This window comes from Erythrolamprus reginae, chromosome 1, assembly GCF_031021105.1.
Source record: "Erythrolamprus reginae isolate rEryReg1 chromosome 1, rEryReg1.hap1, whole genome shotgun sequence".
Lineage (NCBI taxonomy): Eukaryota > Metazoa > Chordata > Lepidosauria > Squamata > Dipsadidae > Erythrolamprus > Erythrolamprus reginae.
In genome coordinates, this window is record NC_091950.1 from 259,718,220 (window position 1) to 259,733,211 (window position 14,992).

General features: G+C 36.4%; 1 protein-coding gene across 1 annotated transcript in view; it reads left to right on the plus strand.

The window, feature by feature from the left end:
• Positions 1 to 14,992, plus strand: part of CSMD1 (CUB and Sushi multiple domains 1) — a 1,071,884-nt gene that overhangs the window by 715,748 nt on the left and 341,144 nt on the right. Inside the window, exons 8-9 of the mRNA XM_070732892.1 lie at positions 1,899 to 1,986; positions 13,536 to 13,660. Of these exons, the coding sequence (XP_070588993.1) occupies positions 1,899 to 1,986; positions 13,536 to 13,660 (213 nt within the window). The remainder of the gene's footprint in view (positions 1 to 1,898; positions 1,987 to 13,535; positions 13,661 to 14,992) is intronic.

Here is a 14,992-nt window from a genome sequence, read left to right on the forward strand (position 1 = left end):
ATTTGCAGCCCTGAATTGGTAACTCTAGTGTAAATGGAATGAAATATCCTGAATCCAGCACCATTTAATTTGTCTCCTGTGTGAAATATAGATCTATGGTTATTCTGAATTGAGGGACGCCATTGCTCAGTGGTTAAGATGATGAGTCTTAGACTATTAAAGGTCAACAGCTTATCAGTTTAAGGTCGAAGAGTGCTTCAACACAAAGTGAGCTCCCATCTCTTGTCCCATCTAGCAGTTTGAAAACACGAAATGCAAATAGATGAATAGGTACCACATATCATGAAGTAATAGTGTTCTGTGGTTCACCATAGGTTGTGTGTTGTAGCATGATGTCAGGCTGGCCATCCCTAGAATTAGACTGTAAAATCCGCACAGACAGCACACTCTTAGTGGATAATGCATTGAACTTTTCATGATTTTATATTTTTTTTTATGAATATTGTGATAGAAAGAATGAAAAGAATTTTCAACAAAATTATACATCTGGACCAAAATGAATTTTTACCAATGAGACAAATTTGAACAAATTTGAGGACAGTAATAGATATTTTTCAATACTGTAAAGTACATCCAGAAAGGCAGGTGGATGTGCAAAAGGCATTTGACAATGTAGACTGGAAATATATGAAATTATTAATGGAATTCGGTGACAAATTTATAAAAATGACTGAAGCAGTATTGTTGTGGTTGGCTCTGGGCCAGCTCCTGCAACGGGGGATTTGGAAGTTGGCGTAGGAGAGTCCTCAGGTTTCCAGAGACATCTCTTACTGCCATCAGCTTCGGACAATGAGGATTCCTTGCCAAGGTTAGACACTGGGGAAGAAAAAGAATAATCAGATAGAGAGATGGATGCAGCCAGCCCATTAATTAAAGACCCCATTAGTGGGCCATCGGTAGATAGATGCCAGAATGCGCAGGCTCATGTTAGAAGGGACCAACTGCATAGGTATCATTGGAGATAAGGGAGAACACCTGTGGCTGGGGCAATTAGGCTAATAGGACTGCTGATAAATTGCCAGCATTGCAGAGAGCGTGTGTGGGAGATTATTGGAGAAGGAGACTTCGTGTTTGCATTTTGTTCCTGGTTTTTCACAGACTCTTGGGGATATTTCACAGCTAAGTAAAAACTTGTGAACTGACTGGAAGAGGTCTGTCTGTGATGCTTCCACAGCTGCTCTTGTCTGCTTGGCTTGTTTTTGTTCTCACAACTTTCAAGGATTATTATCTGTAATTTGCTCAGTTTAAAGTGTGTGCACAGCTTTATTTTGGATAAATGGCTTTTCTGTTTACTTTACAACAGCATGTGTGTTTGAATTTACATTTCTGACCTAATTGGGGTTTGTAACGTGAAGCCCGGCATAACAAATATACTCTTCCCAATCTGCCAAAATAATAATAAATGGAGATACAACTCAAACACTTCAAGAGGTCAAAAAGATTCAAAATATTACCAAACATGGGAACAGTGATACAAATGGATGGGATTAAGAAAAATAAACAGGGAAATTATAAGTGATGGTCAGAGTTAATAGTAGTAGAAAATGTAAACACAGAAATCAGGAAACGCAAAATAATGATACATGATTAATTTGATTGATGTTTTTCAAGTTGAAAATAATATTATATAATTATATTGATTGATGTGTGAAAAAGTATGAATGTAATTACCATGTTGGAAAAACAGATATGTAATGGATTACTTTTCTTTTATTTATGAATCAATGCAGATTTACTGAAAGTATATCTAGGATATTGTTTTTAAAAAACTGTTATTTTAAAAATTAATAAAGTTTATTTTAAAAAAAGAACTTTTCATGATTTTCTTTATCTTTCTAAAAAGTTGTATTTAAAGTATAGCTTATCATATGTGATTGCTCATTCTTTTTCTATTACAGTGAGTCAAGGAGGAGATGCCGTTGCCTCTGATATGTGTCCTGACCCAGGAATTCCTGAAAATGGGAAGCGAACAGGCTTGGACTTTAGGTATTACATATAGATTTATGTTTGCAGATATTTTTATTTAGCTATATTTTCTATAGCTATATAGCTGATATTTTCATTAAAATCTATCAGTTTGCATTAACATTATCTATATCTTTTCTGCAACAATGACATAGTCAGGTTGGTAATTACACCTCTCCATGGATACTTTTTGCAATTAAAAGTGAATTGTACTTTATTGCTTTGCAATTAAAGGTGATTTTAAGCATGCCTTCAAACATGAATAAAATTTGCATACTTCTAAAAGTGGCAGGTTTGCACGGATATTCCTAATATTTAATAAGGCTAAATATAAGTCTTGATTATTCTCAAGCATTCAAACTGACAATTATACAACATTTTGTATAATAGTTCAAGTTAAGCTGTGGTGGCATAATGGTTAGAATGCAGTATTGCTGGTTGACTCTGCCCAAGCATCCTGACTGATGCAAGGTTGGCTCTGTCTTCCATCCTTTGAGGTCAGTAAAATGAAGACCCAGATTATTGGAGGCAATATGCTTACATTTGTAAATCATTCAGAGAATGCTGTAAAGCATTGTGCAGCGATATAGAAGTCTAAGTGTTGTTGCTATTGCTAAACCTAGACATTTCAGGAAAAATGTTTGCCACCTCTAAGGGCAACTTAGTTTCAATGCTTCATACACCATTGCACTCTCTACTATTTCTCACTTTTACTCTGTATTCAGGAATTGTAAATTTCTTGTCTAAAATTTCTCAGATGATGATTTTGTACAATAGTTATTACAACTGCATCAGTATATAGCGAAGCATGAGATTAAAAAACAAACAAACTTTGATTTCCAATGAATATTTACTCTTTCCCTGAGGCTTAACGTTTCCTTTTTCTTGATATATAAACACTAAAAAGAGTTCTTAAATAGAATCTTCTGTTTGGGTTGGAAGAGTATAAAAAGAAAAATCATCAGAGAGACAAATTTGACCATTTTATAATGCATGCAAAATTTATTCTAAATTGTCCTGGTTTTTTTTGTAAATTTGAGATGGTGCAATTATTTACATTTCCTGCTTGCTCTGTGCCAATTTATTTTGCTTCAGCCACAATGGCTCTAAAGCACTTTTGACAGAGATGCAGTGTTCCTTAATCATCCTGCTAAGCTGGAAAAGAGAACAGGCTTTTTATCAAACTTCAGCTCTCTTCAAGAAGCTGGAAATCACTCCTCTATCAGCAGGAGGGCAGAAAAAGTAATTTAGGAAGACCAAAGAATTCTATCAACTAGAAAAGAGGGCAGTTTCGTAGACAGGGAAGTTACTCACCTCTTCAGTTATTTCTTCTTTTGTGGCATGTATTCAGTGTTGGGCTACAGGGCAAAGGGAAATAATAAAACTGAAATCCTATTAACAATGACCCATGTAGTGATATAGCATGTCAGAACAAGCTAGCATCTAAAGTTGGAGAGGCCTTAATGGAACACCCCATCATTTATATGGATACAGTCATAGGCAAGGACAGATGAATCTGATTCTTCTCACTTTCCCAAATAATTTCCTCTTGCCCAAATGCCTTTTGTACACTGATGGAGATCAGAGCTGCATTGCAAAATTCAGAGCACTGTGAACACTAAAGGATACTGGTAATTATATTTGGAGGAAATTCCTTTCTGTTCTTAATTAAGTGTTCTACTTCCAGGAAGGAATACCATTTTTACTTAAGCTAACAGACATAAATTAAATAATGAAGAGTATGCTTGCATGAGCTGGCATAAAACAGTGCACACATATGTAAAAACATGCAGGAGGGAATGTGGAAGTACAGATATGACTGTTATTTGTTACACAGAAGAAAATTCAGATTGTCTCTATAGCCAGTGCTCCTATATCTTTTCCCTCTCTTGTTGTCCAAATTATAACTAAATTAATCTGAAAACATGGTTCAGTCTTCAAGATCCCAGATTTATCATAGCTAAATAATATTGCCCAACTGCAAATAGATTGAACAACTGATTCCTTCTATAATATGTGGTACTATGCATTGCAGCAGAGGCAGAATAACAACGTGGACACAGAGCTGGATTTAAAACTGGGTCATTTTTATTAATTAAATTAAAAATAATTTAATTCAACCTAACATGGACCCGCAGAGGTCAACTGAAATACTTCCGGGGTGGAAATGATGTAATAAAAACTTCCGGGGCAACATAGGGCATAGCTCCATGCTGATCCAGGTGAAGGGGCCGCGCCCTCACCTGGATCCCAGCCATGCCATGCATGTGGGAGGTCTCGCCGTCTAATCCCTGAAAGGGGATTGAAATGGGCGAGACCCAGAGGCAGGTTCTCACCAATTGCTCAGGCCGATTTAAAAGGCACAATGAGCCCTTGGAGAGAGTCTGCCAATCATCCCCAAAGATGCCCAATGGAGAACACGCAGTTGCTAAACACCTCCCAATTTCTGCCCCTAACCTGCCAACCTAATGACCAGAGGTAAGCCAATTAGAACTAATCGGGGAGCGAAGCACCCCCTAACCATCCGTCCCGCACCGCAATGTGGAATAGGCAAAAAAACGGTCGCAGAAAATACCGAGACCGCCAAAAATTCCTATTCAGCCCCCTAAGGGCGACCCTTGTAGCACACTGAAAGATAGGGAGGGTGGCCGGGTGTTTGCCTGCTCATTGTCCGGGGCGAAAAGGAGGCCCCGAGCCTGCACAGCCCTTTATATAGGGGCTGGCAGGCTCCGCCCCGGCAACGTCATCGGCAAGCGCCGATGACAAATCATGGCCGGGATCTCGCGAAATCTCACGAGATCCCGGCCATTCAAAATGGCGTCTGAGGCCAAGGGCCGCGTTTCCCTGGCCCTGCCGCAAATCCTGGCCGGTGTTAAGTTACTGGCTAGGCATTAAATAAACCTATGTGGCCACTAACAGTCAAATCCAACCTAATGACATATCATCGTCATCATCATCTTCATCATTATCATCATATATTAAATGAGCAAAGGATGCAAAATTAATTTTTCAATCCCAATGTAAGTATTCACACATATTTCAATCATTCTAATATGTGTTCAAAGAAACATGAACACAAAACAGAGCAGTATAGAATAGTTGTATATTATATACGAAGCAGTCTGATATTTTGTGTGAAATTTGTTTATGTATGAATAGTATATTCAGTTATTGGAAACTAAAACAATTGAATACAAATAGATTGCTTCCTTAACATAACAGTCATAAGAATGTGATTATTTAAAAACTACAATCTTTAGTATTACAGAGCAGGCGAAGGTAATGGTAAAGAAACAGCTCTTGGCTCTCATTATCCATTAAATAAAAGAAATTTGCTCATCCAGTCAACTTCGTTGCAAGTATTATAATAATTTTAGTTGAGAAGAATTGCCATTTCATTACATTATACCCTGTTTACATCACTTAATTGCAACCACGGGCTTGCAATTAACTAAGTTATAGCTTTGATACTTAGAAATACTGAAATTATCAATATAGTTTTGTTCCTTGAAGCAAGAATCTCCAGTTCACAGTACTTACTTTTTAAAATAAAGAACTTTAAAGAATTCAGATGCATTTCCAGGGGAATTCCATCTGGTTCTTTTGTTATTATTATTATTTTTAAATTGCCTCTTTCATTTCTGATAGTGTTATCTTCCCGTTTAGCATTTCTCTGTCTTCCTCTGTTATATTAAGTAGATTTCTGTCCTGTAAGTAATTTTTGATGTCCTCTTTCTTGGCTGTACAATGTTTGAGGAAAAAATGATCAATCCTTTTCCTTTCCTCTCTTTTATGGCATATGTTCCCCTGTTCATCCTGTAGTTATATTATCAGTCTTTTTGTTTTTTCTTTCCTTAATTTAGAGGCTAACCATCTTTGGGGTTTATTTGCAGCTTTGAAGCAGTTTTGTTTTGTCCTTGTTATATTCCTTATCATTCCTTCTTGTTGAATTAAATTAATTTTATGTTTCATTAAGTTCCATTCTTCTTTAATTGTATTGTTCTGTGGTTCTTTTTGCTCTGAGTCCTTCGGGATTGGGTGGCATAGAAGTTGAATAAATAAATAAATAAATAAACAAACAAACATATTTTCTATTTATTTAAACTTATCCTATAATTGATTTTGTTTTTCCCACTTCTCCTTATTTCTCCTTGCCAATATATATTTCTCTAATATATGCTATTGATATCCCTCTCCCACTAGGAGTTCCGCCATTAATTTTGGAAGATCTTTCTTGCTTTCAAGTATGTTTCAAAAGCGCAAATAAAGTGTTGATTTTTCCATCTCAAGATGAATTATAGTCTCTTCTAATGCTCTATTTTGCTTCTATTTGGTTTCTACTACTTTTATTTACTGCTCATTCTGTATTATCATTTCCGGCAACACACCCATTTTCTTATCGAAGCTTTGTATCTCTCTTTTCACTTATCCTATGTCCTTCTTGATTTCCTTTTTAATATATTAAGTGTTATTCACCAACACATCCTGCACCATAGGGTTACTTGCATGCTATGTAAATTTGCCAAGGTTGGCCCTGGGTTCCTCCTAATGCAGGACAATGCCAGACCTCATGTAGCTGCAGTGTGTCAGCAGTTCCTGCAAGATGAAGGCATTGAAGCTATGGACTGACCTGCCCATTCCCCAGACCTGAATCCAATTGAGCACATCTGGGACATCAAGTCTTGTTTCATCCACCAATGTCATGTTGCACCACAGATTGTCCAGGAGTTGGCAGGTGCTTTAGTGCAGGTCTTGGAGGAGATCCCTCAGGAGACCATCCGCAATCTCTTCAGGAGCATGCCCAGGCATTGTAAGGAGGTCATATAGGCACATGGAGGCCATGCACAATACTGAACCTCATTTTGACTCGTTTTAAGGTCATTACATCAAAGTTGGATCAGCCTGTACTATGTTTTTCCACTTTAATTTTGTGTGTGACTCAAAATCCAGGCCTCAGTTGATAAATTTGGTTTCCATTGATGTTTTTTGTGTGGTTTTGTTGTCAGCACATTCAACTTTGTACAGAATAAAGTATTAAATGAACAATACAGAACAAAGTATTAAATTTATTCAGATCTAGGATGTGTTATATGAGTGTTCCCTTTATTTTTTGAGTAGTTTTTATTTTATAATAAATGTCTATACTACAGTACTTATTTTTTGTCCAAACTTGTTAATTTTAAACACTAAGGCCTACTGATCTATTTTCTTAAATAATTTTGCTTGATTGTCATAAAGTACTCACTATTAACAATCTTAAATTCTATGCTATATATTTCTTTAAAAACCATTTATATTTCTTATTCCTTTATTAATAACTTGTTGATAGTATAAATAATATATATGTTATAAATAGTATCAATAATATAAATACTATCAATGAAATAAAATTAGTGTAAATATCACAACTATAGACATAACTATGATTATCTTATACCCGAGTATATCCATTTTTAAAATAATCTATTTATCTATCAATAATAGTCTACAAATATGATATATAGGTAGTATAAATATAAAATGATTGTGGTAATCCAATAATAAAGTTAATATGCATAATATATATAGTGTAACTGGAATAAATGTAAATAGTATCAAGAGAAAGTTTCATATACATTAAAATGTAAATATTGCTGTTATATAGATGTAGTATGGCTACATTTTACCACAGATTCTGCCAGCACTGCTTTACATCACAAGACCAAGTCCACTCTCTTCTTTTCTTTTAAAGCCAGTCTCCTTTATTCTTCTTTATATCAACAGACCACTGGGGGTTTCCTCAGAGTTCCAATATTTAGTACAGGTCTTGGAGGAGAGTCACAGAATTCTTCTTAACTTTGTTCTCCTTTGTCCTGGATGTACAGTTTTTTGTTTCCTTTCCTCAAGATTGCACTGCCTTTCAAGGTTGCCCAGTCACCATGAGTCCTCTTCACAAATTCCTTCCTCCCAAGTATCACATCTCTTTCTTTCTTTCTTTCTTTCTTTCTTTCTTTCTTTCTTTCTTTCTTTCTTTTTTTTCCTTTCTTTCTTTTATCTTTCTTTCTTTCTTTTATCTTTCTTTCTTTCTTTCTTTTATCTTTCTTTCTTTCTTTCTTTCTTTCTTGTCACCACCCAGAAAGCAGTTTCTATTATTGATCCACTATCACAGAATTCTTCTTAAATTCTTTTAGATTTTAAGAGAGGACTAAATTCTTCTCTCTCTCTCTCTCTCTCTCTCTCTCTCTTTCTTTCTTTCTTTCTTTCTTTCTTGCCACCACCTAGAAAAGCAGTCTCTCTTTTACTCAATATTTGAGTTTTGCTTAGCTCACCCTTTCACATGTTTCTTTTTCCTGATCTCTGACAGATTAAATCCTCCCACTTGCCACTTTCACTTCCTCACTGGAGACTCACTTTACCGCTGATCGAACTCTAAACAATCCACAATTTCAGAGAGATTTTTCTATCTGTCTCGTGTTATTCTTTTCTCTCTGATTTCTCCAGCAGCTTGCCACTTTTCCATATCTGAATGTTTGGATCTCTCCCTCCAGAATGGCCATATAGGCCGAGTTTCTTTGTCCTGTTTACAAAAATTCCTCTAGTCCCACAGTAGCCGCACCTCTCCCTTAGAAACTATTGAGGAAACCCCTCTTTTTTTCTGCTCTTTTTCTTTGTTCCTTCCAGGATCTGTTCTGCCCATCAAGGCTTCCAAACCATGAAAAAATTGGCTGAAATGAGCGGAGCCCATGAAAAATAAATACTGTCTCTGGCATCCTGCAGACACGTTTTGGCATTTTGGGCTGATCTTAAAACCATCTTCTTCAACTCACATATAAATGACAAAGCATTTCAATTTTAACTGAAATGTGTGCATTTGTGTGCCTTGCAGTCACTTTTGACTCCTAGTGATTGAATGGCCAATCGCCTTCAGTTTTCTTGCCAAGTTAATGGAAGTGGCTTGCCATTGCCTCCTTCATAGTGCTGAGAAAAAATGACTGGCCCAAAGTTCAACAATCTACAATATATATTTAAGATGTGGTTATGCTTAGAAGGTTTATTTGGCATGAAGATATTTTTGTACTACTAATAATGCAGCAATAATATCATCATTAATTATTACACCCCTAGCCTTCTGATATTGTTGATGCTCAGAAAAAGTCAGGAAACTGGCTGAGGAAAAGACAGTCGGTTATTACAGTGGTGAAGGGGATATGGAAAGTAACCAAACTTTTTTGTTATATGCTCCTAATTGTCATCTCTTTGCCTCTGATGCAATTTTGCTCTCTTGACATTTCACCAAGCTGTGGAACAACACCGTTCCTCTCTGTTTTTAACTGGGGTTCAATGGTTCCAGTGGTCACCTGATATTGTATAGTGTTAATTGTATAATATACCTTTGTCTTTTTTTGTATTTTAACTCTTATTATCAAAATATAGTAGACAGGTAGCCCTTCACTTATGACCACAAAATTTCTGTTGCTAAGTGAGGCATGCATTAAGTGATTGTTGCCTCATTTTAGTACTTTCTTACCACAGTTGTTAAGTGAATAGCAATATGGTTGTAAAATGAATCTGGCTTCCCCATTTGCTTGTCAGAAGGTCATAAAAGATTATCGCATGACCCAGGACAAGGTAATCTTCATAAATGTAAGCCAGTTGCCAAATGTATTAATTTTAATAATTGGAATATGCTACCATGGTCATAAGTGTGAAAAACAGTCATAAGTCATGTTTTCCAGTTCAGTTATATCTTTGAACAGTTACTAAATGAATGGTTGCAAGTCAAGAATTACCCGAATTCTCCCCCAATTCTGCAGATGGGGCAAGTTTCAAAAAATGTAAGATGAATAAATTAATGAGCCGGGGTGGCGCAGCAGGTAGCAGTAGCAGGCCACTGAAGCTGACTTGTAGATCTGAAGGTCAGTGGTTCAAATCTCATCACCGGCTCAAGGTTGACTCAGCCTTCCATCCTTCTGAGGTGGGTAAAATGAGGACCCGGATTGTGAGGGCAATAGCCTAGCTCTGTTAAAAAAGTGCTATTGCTAACATGTTGTAAGCCACCCTGAGTCTAAGGAGAAGGACGGCATAAAAATTGAATGAATGAATGAATGAATGAATGAATGAATAAATGAATAAATAAATAAATAAATAATCCAATTAGAACTTCCAATAAATACTAAAGTTCTGTCAATCACTTGTGATAGGATCTAACTCTCTGAATTGATTCATATCTATAAGCTGATTTGAAGAATGAAGAATATGTTTGATAAATATATGTCCCTAGAAGCACAGGCATCCACTGAACCTTTGAATTGATTTGAAGGGACTTTATCTGGTGTTTTGGTTTGAATAATTGGGTGAATTTGATTAAATAGCTTTTAAATTTAAAACTTTTTAGACTTAGAGCAGTAATAAATACCAGACTGACTACAGTATTCATGCTGTGAGAATATTTCCTTTGTAACAGTTTCCATCTGGAAATGAAAAAAAAAGATGATTGAAGCATAAGGCATGTTTGTTTATTTAGATTTTTATAAACCAAAGAGAAGCTCATCTATCAAAATTTTGCCTGCCAAAATTTCTCAGTCCATTTAACAATTTCAAATCTGAAGTCATCTTTCGGAGACAAGCTATTGCAAATGCAACCTATATTCAGCAGTTTACATTTGTATTTAAGATTTTTCTCTATTGGCAATCGAACCCTTATATCCCTTTCCCATCTTAATAGCCTGACCTCATCCAGGTACACCAACAAATCTCCCTCTCCTAGAGGGAGATATACACTTTAATTAAAAATAATGGATATTAAGATAAAAATCAATTAAATAACACAATAATCTAAAACATTAAAACTTATGGCAAGTAATATATCTGAAAATGTTCCAAAGACTGTTCTTTTTGGCTAAATAGCCCTTCATCAATCTTGTTGCCTCATAAACATGTCCTCTACACGCCCAGTCAGAGTTCTATAGAGTCTCGTTCTTGTAGCAGCCAGGATACAATCTCTATGGCATTGTTTCTCAATTATTTTCTGTTATTCCCCCCCTCCCCCAGGAAGAGGTAAATATTTTGTGCACCCCATCCCAACTCTCCACCAGGATGATTGTTTACAATAATCAGCACGTTTTCATTGAAAAAACTCAAACAGGTGATTGGGGTGTAATGTGTTTAACTGATGCCTTAATTTTATTTATTTATTTATTTTTATTTTATTCATTTGTCCAATACACAAATACATAGGAAGAAAAATAGACAGGGTAAAAGTGAATATAAGGGTAAAAGTGAACTTAGAGGAGAGGATATATGAAAGGAAGAGAATATATATGATAGGTGAAAGAAAGGAAAGACAATTGGACAGGGGACGAAAGGCACACCAGTGCACTTATGTATGTCCCTTACTGGCCTCTTAGGAACCTGGAGAGGTCAATCGTGGAGAGTCTAAGGGAGAAATGTTGGGGGTTAGGGGTTGACACAATTGAGTCCGGTAATGAGTTCCACGCTTCAACAACTCGATTGTTGAAATCATATTTTTTACAGTCAAGTTTGGAGCGGTTCGTATTAAGTTTGAATCTGTTGCGTGCTCTTGTGTTGTTGCGGTTGAAACTGAAGTAGTCATTGACATTGCAGCATATGATCTTGTGTGCAATACTCAAATTGTGTTATAGGCACCGTAGTTCTAGGCTTTCTAGACCCAGGATTGTTAGTCTATTTTCATAGGATATTCTGTTTCAAGTGGAGGAGTGAAGGGCTCTTCTGGTGAAATATCTTTGCTTCATGCTGTCTGATGGCAACATTTTTAGACACAGTAAACATACTGGGCTTTTCTCATTTCCCACCATAGTCACAGTGAAGCCAAGCACTACATGTACTTCGTCATATTTCCTCATCTTAGCATTCAGGAGACTTACGGTGATCTCATTATCTCCGTCTCTTTCCTCCTTTTTTTTATCCCTGTTAAATATTTTTCCATGGTGTCTCTTAAGGGTTTGTTATATCTCTTACTCTGTGCTGTGTGTTCAGTGCAAAAAACCCTAACTCCCTGCAGCAAAAAAAAAAAAAAAAGCATATTCCCAGGATCATGTGCCTGCCTGGCATTGCTCTGTGCCTCCCAGTTGGGGCCACCCCACTATTTCAGAAACACTGCTCTATGGAAGATATTGCCATTGTTCTCCCTTGTGGTGACATTCCCTCTCTTTTTGAAGGAGTCCAGACTTTTTTTCCTTGTAGCTGCTTCTTTTCGCTGCCTTTCAGTCCTTTCTTCTGAGATTCTCCAATCTGCTGTTCTACTCTCCAGCACTCTGATTTAACTCTTCTTTCTAGGGCCTTGATGGCAAAACTATGGCATGGGTGCCACAAGTGGCATGTGGAGGCATATCTGAGGGCATATGAGGCATTGCCGTATATCAGCTCCAACATGCATATATTGGCTGGCCAGCTGATTTTCAGCATTTTGGAGGGTAGAGGAAGGGTGGTTTGCCCTCTCAAAGCTTTAGGAAAACCTCCAGAGCCTGTGAATAGTGAAAAATGGACCCTACAGGCCTATCAGAAGTTTGGAAATGAACTTAGGGTTGGGCAGTTGGGCCATTTTTAACCCTCTCCAGGCTTCAAGAAAGCCTGGGGAAGATATAAAAGCCTAGCTCAATGGGCCTACCAGAAGTCCGGAGGCTTCAGTGAGATCTGTGTGCATGCATGGTGGGGGGCAGCTCCCCCCAGATATCAGAGTTGCCCCCACCCTCCTTGCCTTTCGCAAGCTCCTTAAAACCCACCTCTGTTGTCAGGCATGGGGGAATTGAAATTACCCTTCCCCCTAGGCTTATAGAATTTATACATGGTATGCTTGTATGCATGAGTGGTTCTTTAAATTGGGGTTTTTTAGATTGTTTTTAATATTAGATTTGTTTACATTGTCCTTTTATATTGTTGTTAGCCACCCCGAGTCTTCGGAGAGTGGCGGCATACAAATCTAATAAATACAAATACAAATACAAATGAGGGTTGTGCACGCACATGGGGGGGAGAGCATTGCATTATGGGTGTAGTTGTAGATGCATGCCTGCTATTGTGCAGACACCATTTTAACACCCAAGAAAGAAAAGGTTCACCATCATTGTCCTAGGGACTACATTTCCCAGAAATCTCCTTCAGGACTACTTCCTGTCCCAATTCCAGGGGCAAGACGCTAACTAGCCAACCAACTAGGGAATGCTGCTAGCAGGGTAGGCTTCATTAAAATCTGTATCGTGAATTTAGGAAATTCTTATCTATCTATATCAGAATGTGATGTCATTAAAAGAGGCCTATTGCCAGGAAAATCTTATTGTTTCCCTCCCCCCCCATTCTTAATTTGTAGTTTTATTTACTTTCTGCGTATGCTTTATACTTTTAGCAAGGTTTCTTGTTTCTTTTTAATTTCCCTACTACACATCCATATATCCAGTGAAGAAGAAAACTGGTTACATGTTTACTTGATAAGGGCGGGGGGAGGGGGGAAATGATATTTCAAGAATTATCTTTGATTTGCATACAATAACTTCAATTTTATAATGCCATCAATATGAAACCTGTTGGTATCTTTTCTTCTTCTTTTTTCCCAGAGTTGGTGCTAATGTGCATTTTACCTGTGATGATAATTATGTGCTCCAAGGAACGAAAAGCATTACTTGTCAAAAGGTGACTGATACCTTAGCTGCTTGGAGTGATCATAGGCCAATTTGCCGTGGTAAGTATTGTTCAAGATGGAAGATGATGGGAAGCTGTTCGGTCTTCATTAATTAATTATATACCTGATAAGGGCAATTGCCCCCATTTTTTCGTGCTCTGAGGAAATCTTTGGGGCTCTGAGGGGAAGAACCATCCCAACATTTTATTAAAAATGCAAAAACGTACTGAAATCAGTATTTAAATAAAGTCTGATCCTTTATGTTAGATTATGTCAAACCTCTAAAGACTAACTTCCTTGCCTTTATGGAAAATTACTTATCCCTTGAATCTTAAGCTTTTAAAAATTAATTACAGCCCTTTGTATGGCACATTTTGCATGATATATAAATACTCAATTAACATGCATTGCCCTATATTTATTTTCTATGTAGTGAATTAATTACCAGTTAATTAATTATTAAAAGATCTTTGCAGCTCCACAGGTACTATGTGGTAATTACAAGCTATTTTAGCAATTAAGGTGATTTAATTCTAAGGTACTATTCATGTTAACAAACATCTTAGTATATAGAAAAATATTTACCTTGATTTATTTTTAGGCTGTGCTCAAAGGAAAAAGATTAAACTACATATATTAGTGTATGTTCAGTGTTACAGCTGAATGACCTCTAATGTTTAAGTTAATTACTTGTTCATGTAGAAAGATATTGAAAGGTTAGAATATTGATTCTAATCTCAAATCATATGTATTCTCATATTTGACATTTGCCATAAATTATTCCAGAGGAGTTAAATCGCCTTATTAATTACTGAAAAAGAAACAATATTACTATCTTGCCATCTTTAAAATAGTTGTCATGAGTTTGTATACTTTAAATATGATGCTATGTGCACATTAATAAATTTAAATACATGTATGGAAACACATGTTGTAATGGTTTTTTCTGCATAAACAGATGTGATCTCTAAATCCAGTATGAGTGGCAGGAAGAATGAATCATTACCCCTGGATACAGCTATATACAATATATAATTAATTATCTTTCTCTTTCTCTCTCTTTCTCTCTCTTGCTCTCTCCCCCTCCCTTCCTCCCCCCTTCTCTCTCACACACCCAAATGTATAAACACATTGTTTAATGACTATCATTATAAGGAATGAATTTTGTAACTAGTTCTTATAATAAACATATTTAATTCTATTTTGATCATTAAATAATTAATTTACATTAAATTTTGTAATGTAAATACTATTCATCAAACTGTTAGAACACAATATTTTACTTGCAGTTCAAAAAAAGGTATGACTTTAATGATATGAATACAGTTCCATTTATATTACTGAATCAACTCACATTTTAATCCCTCTGTATTATGATTCCTTCATGTTTAA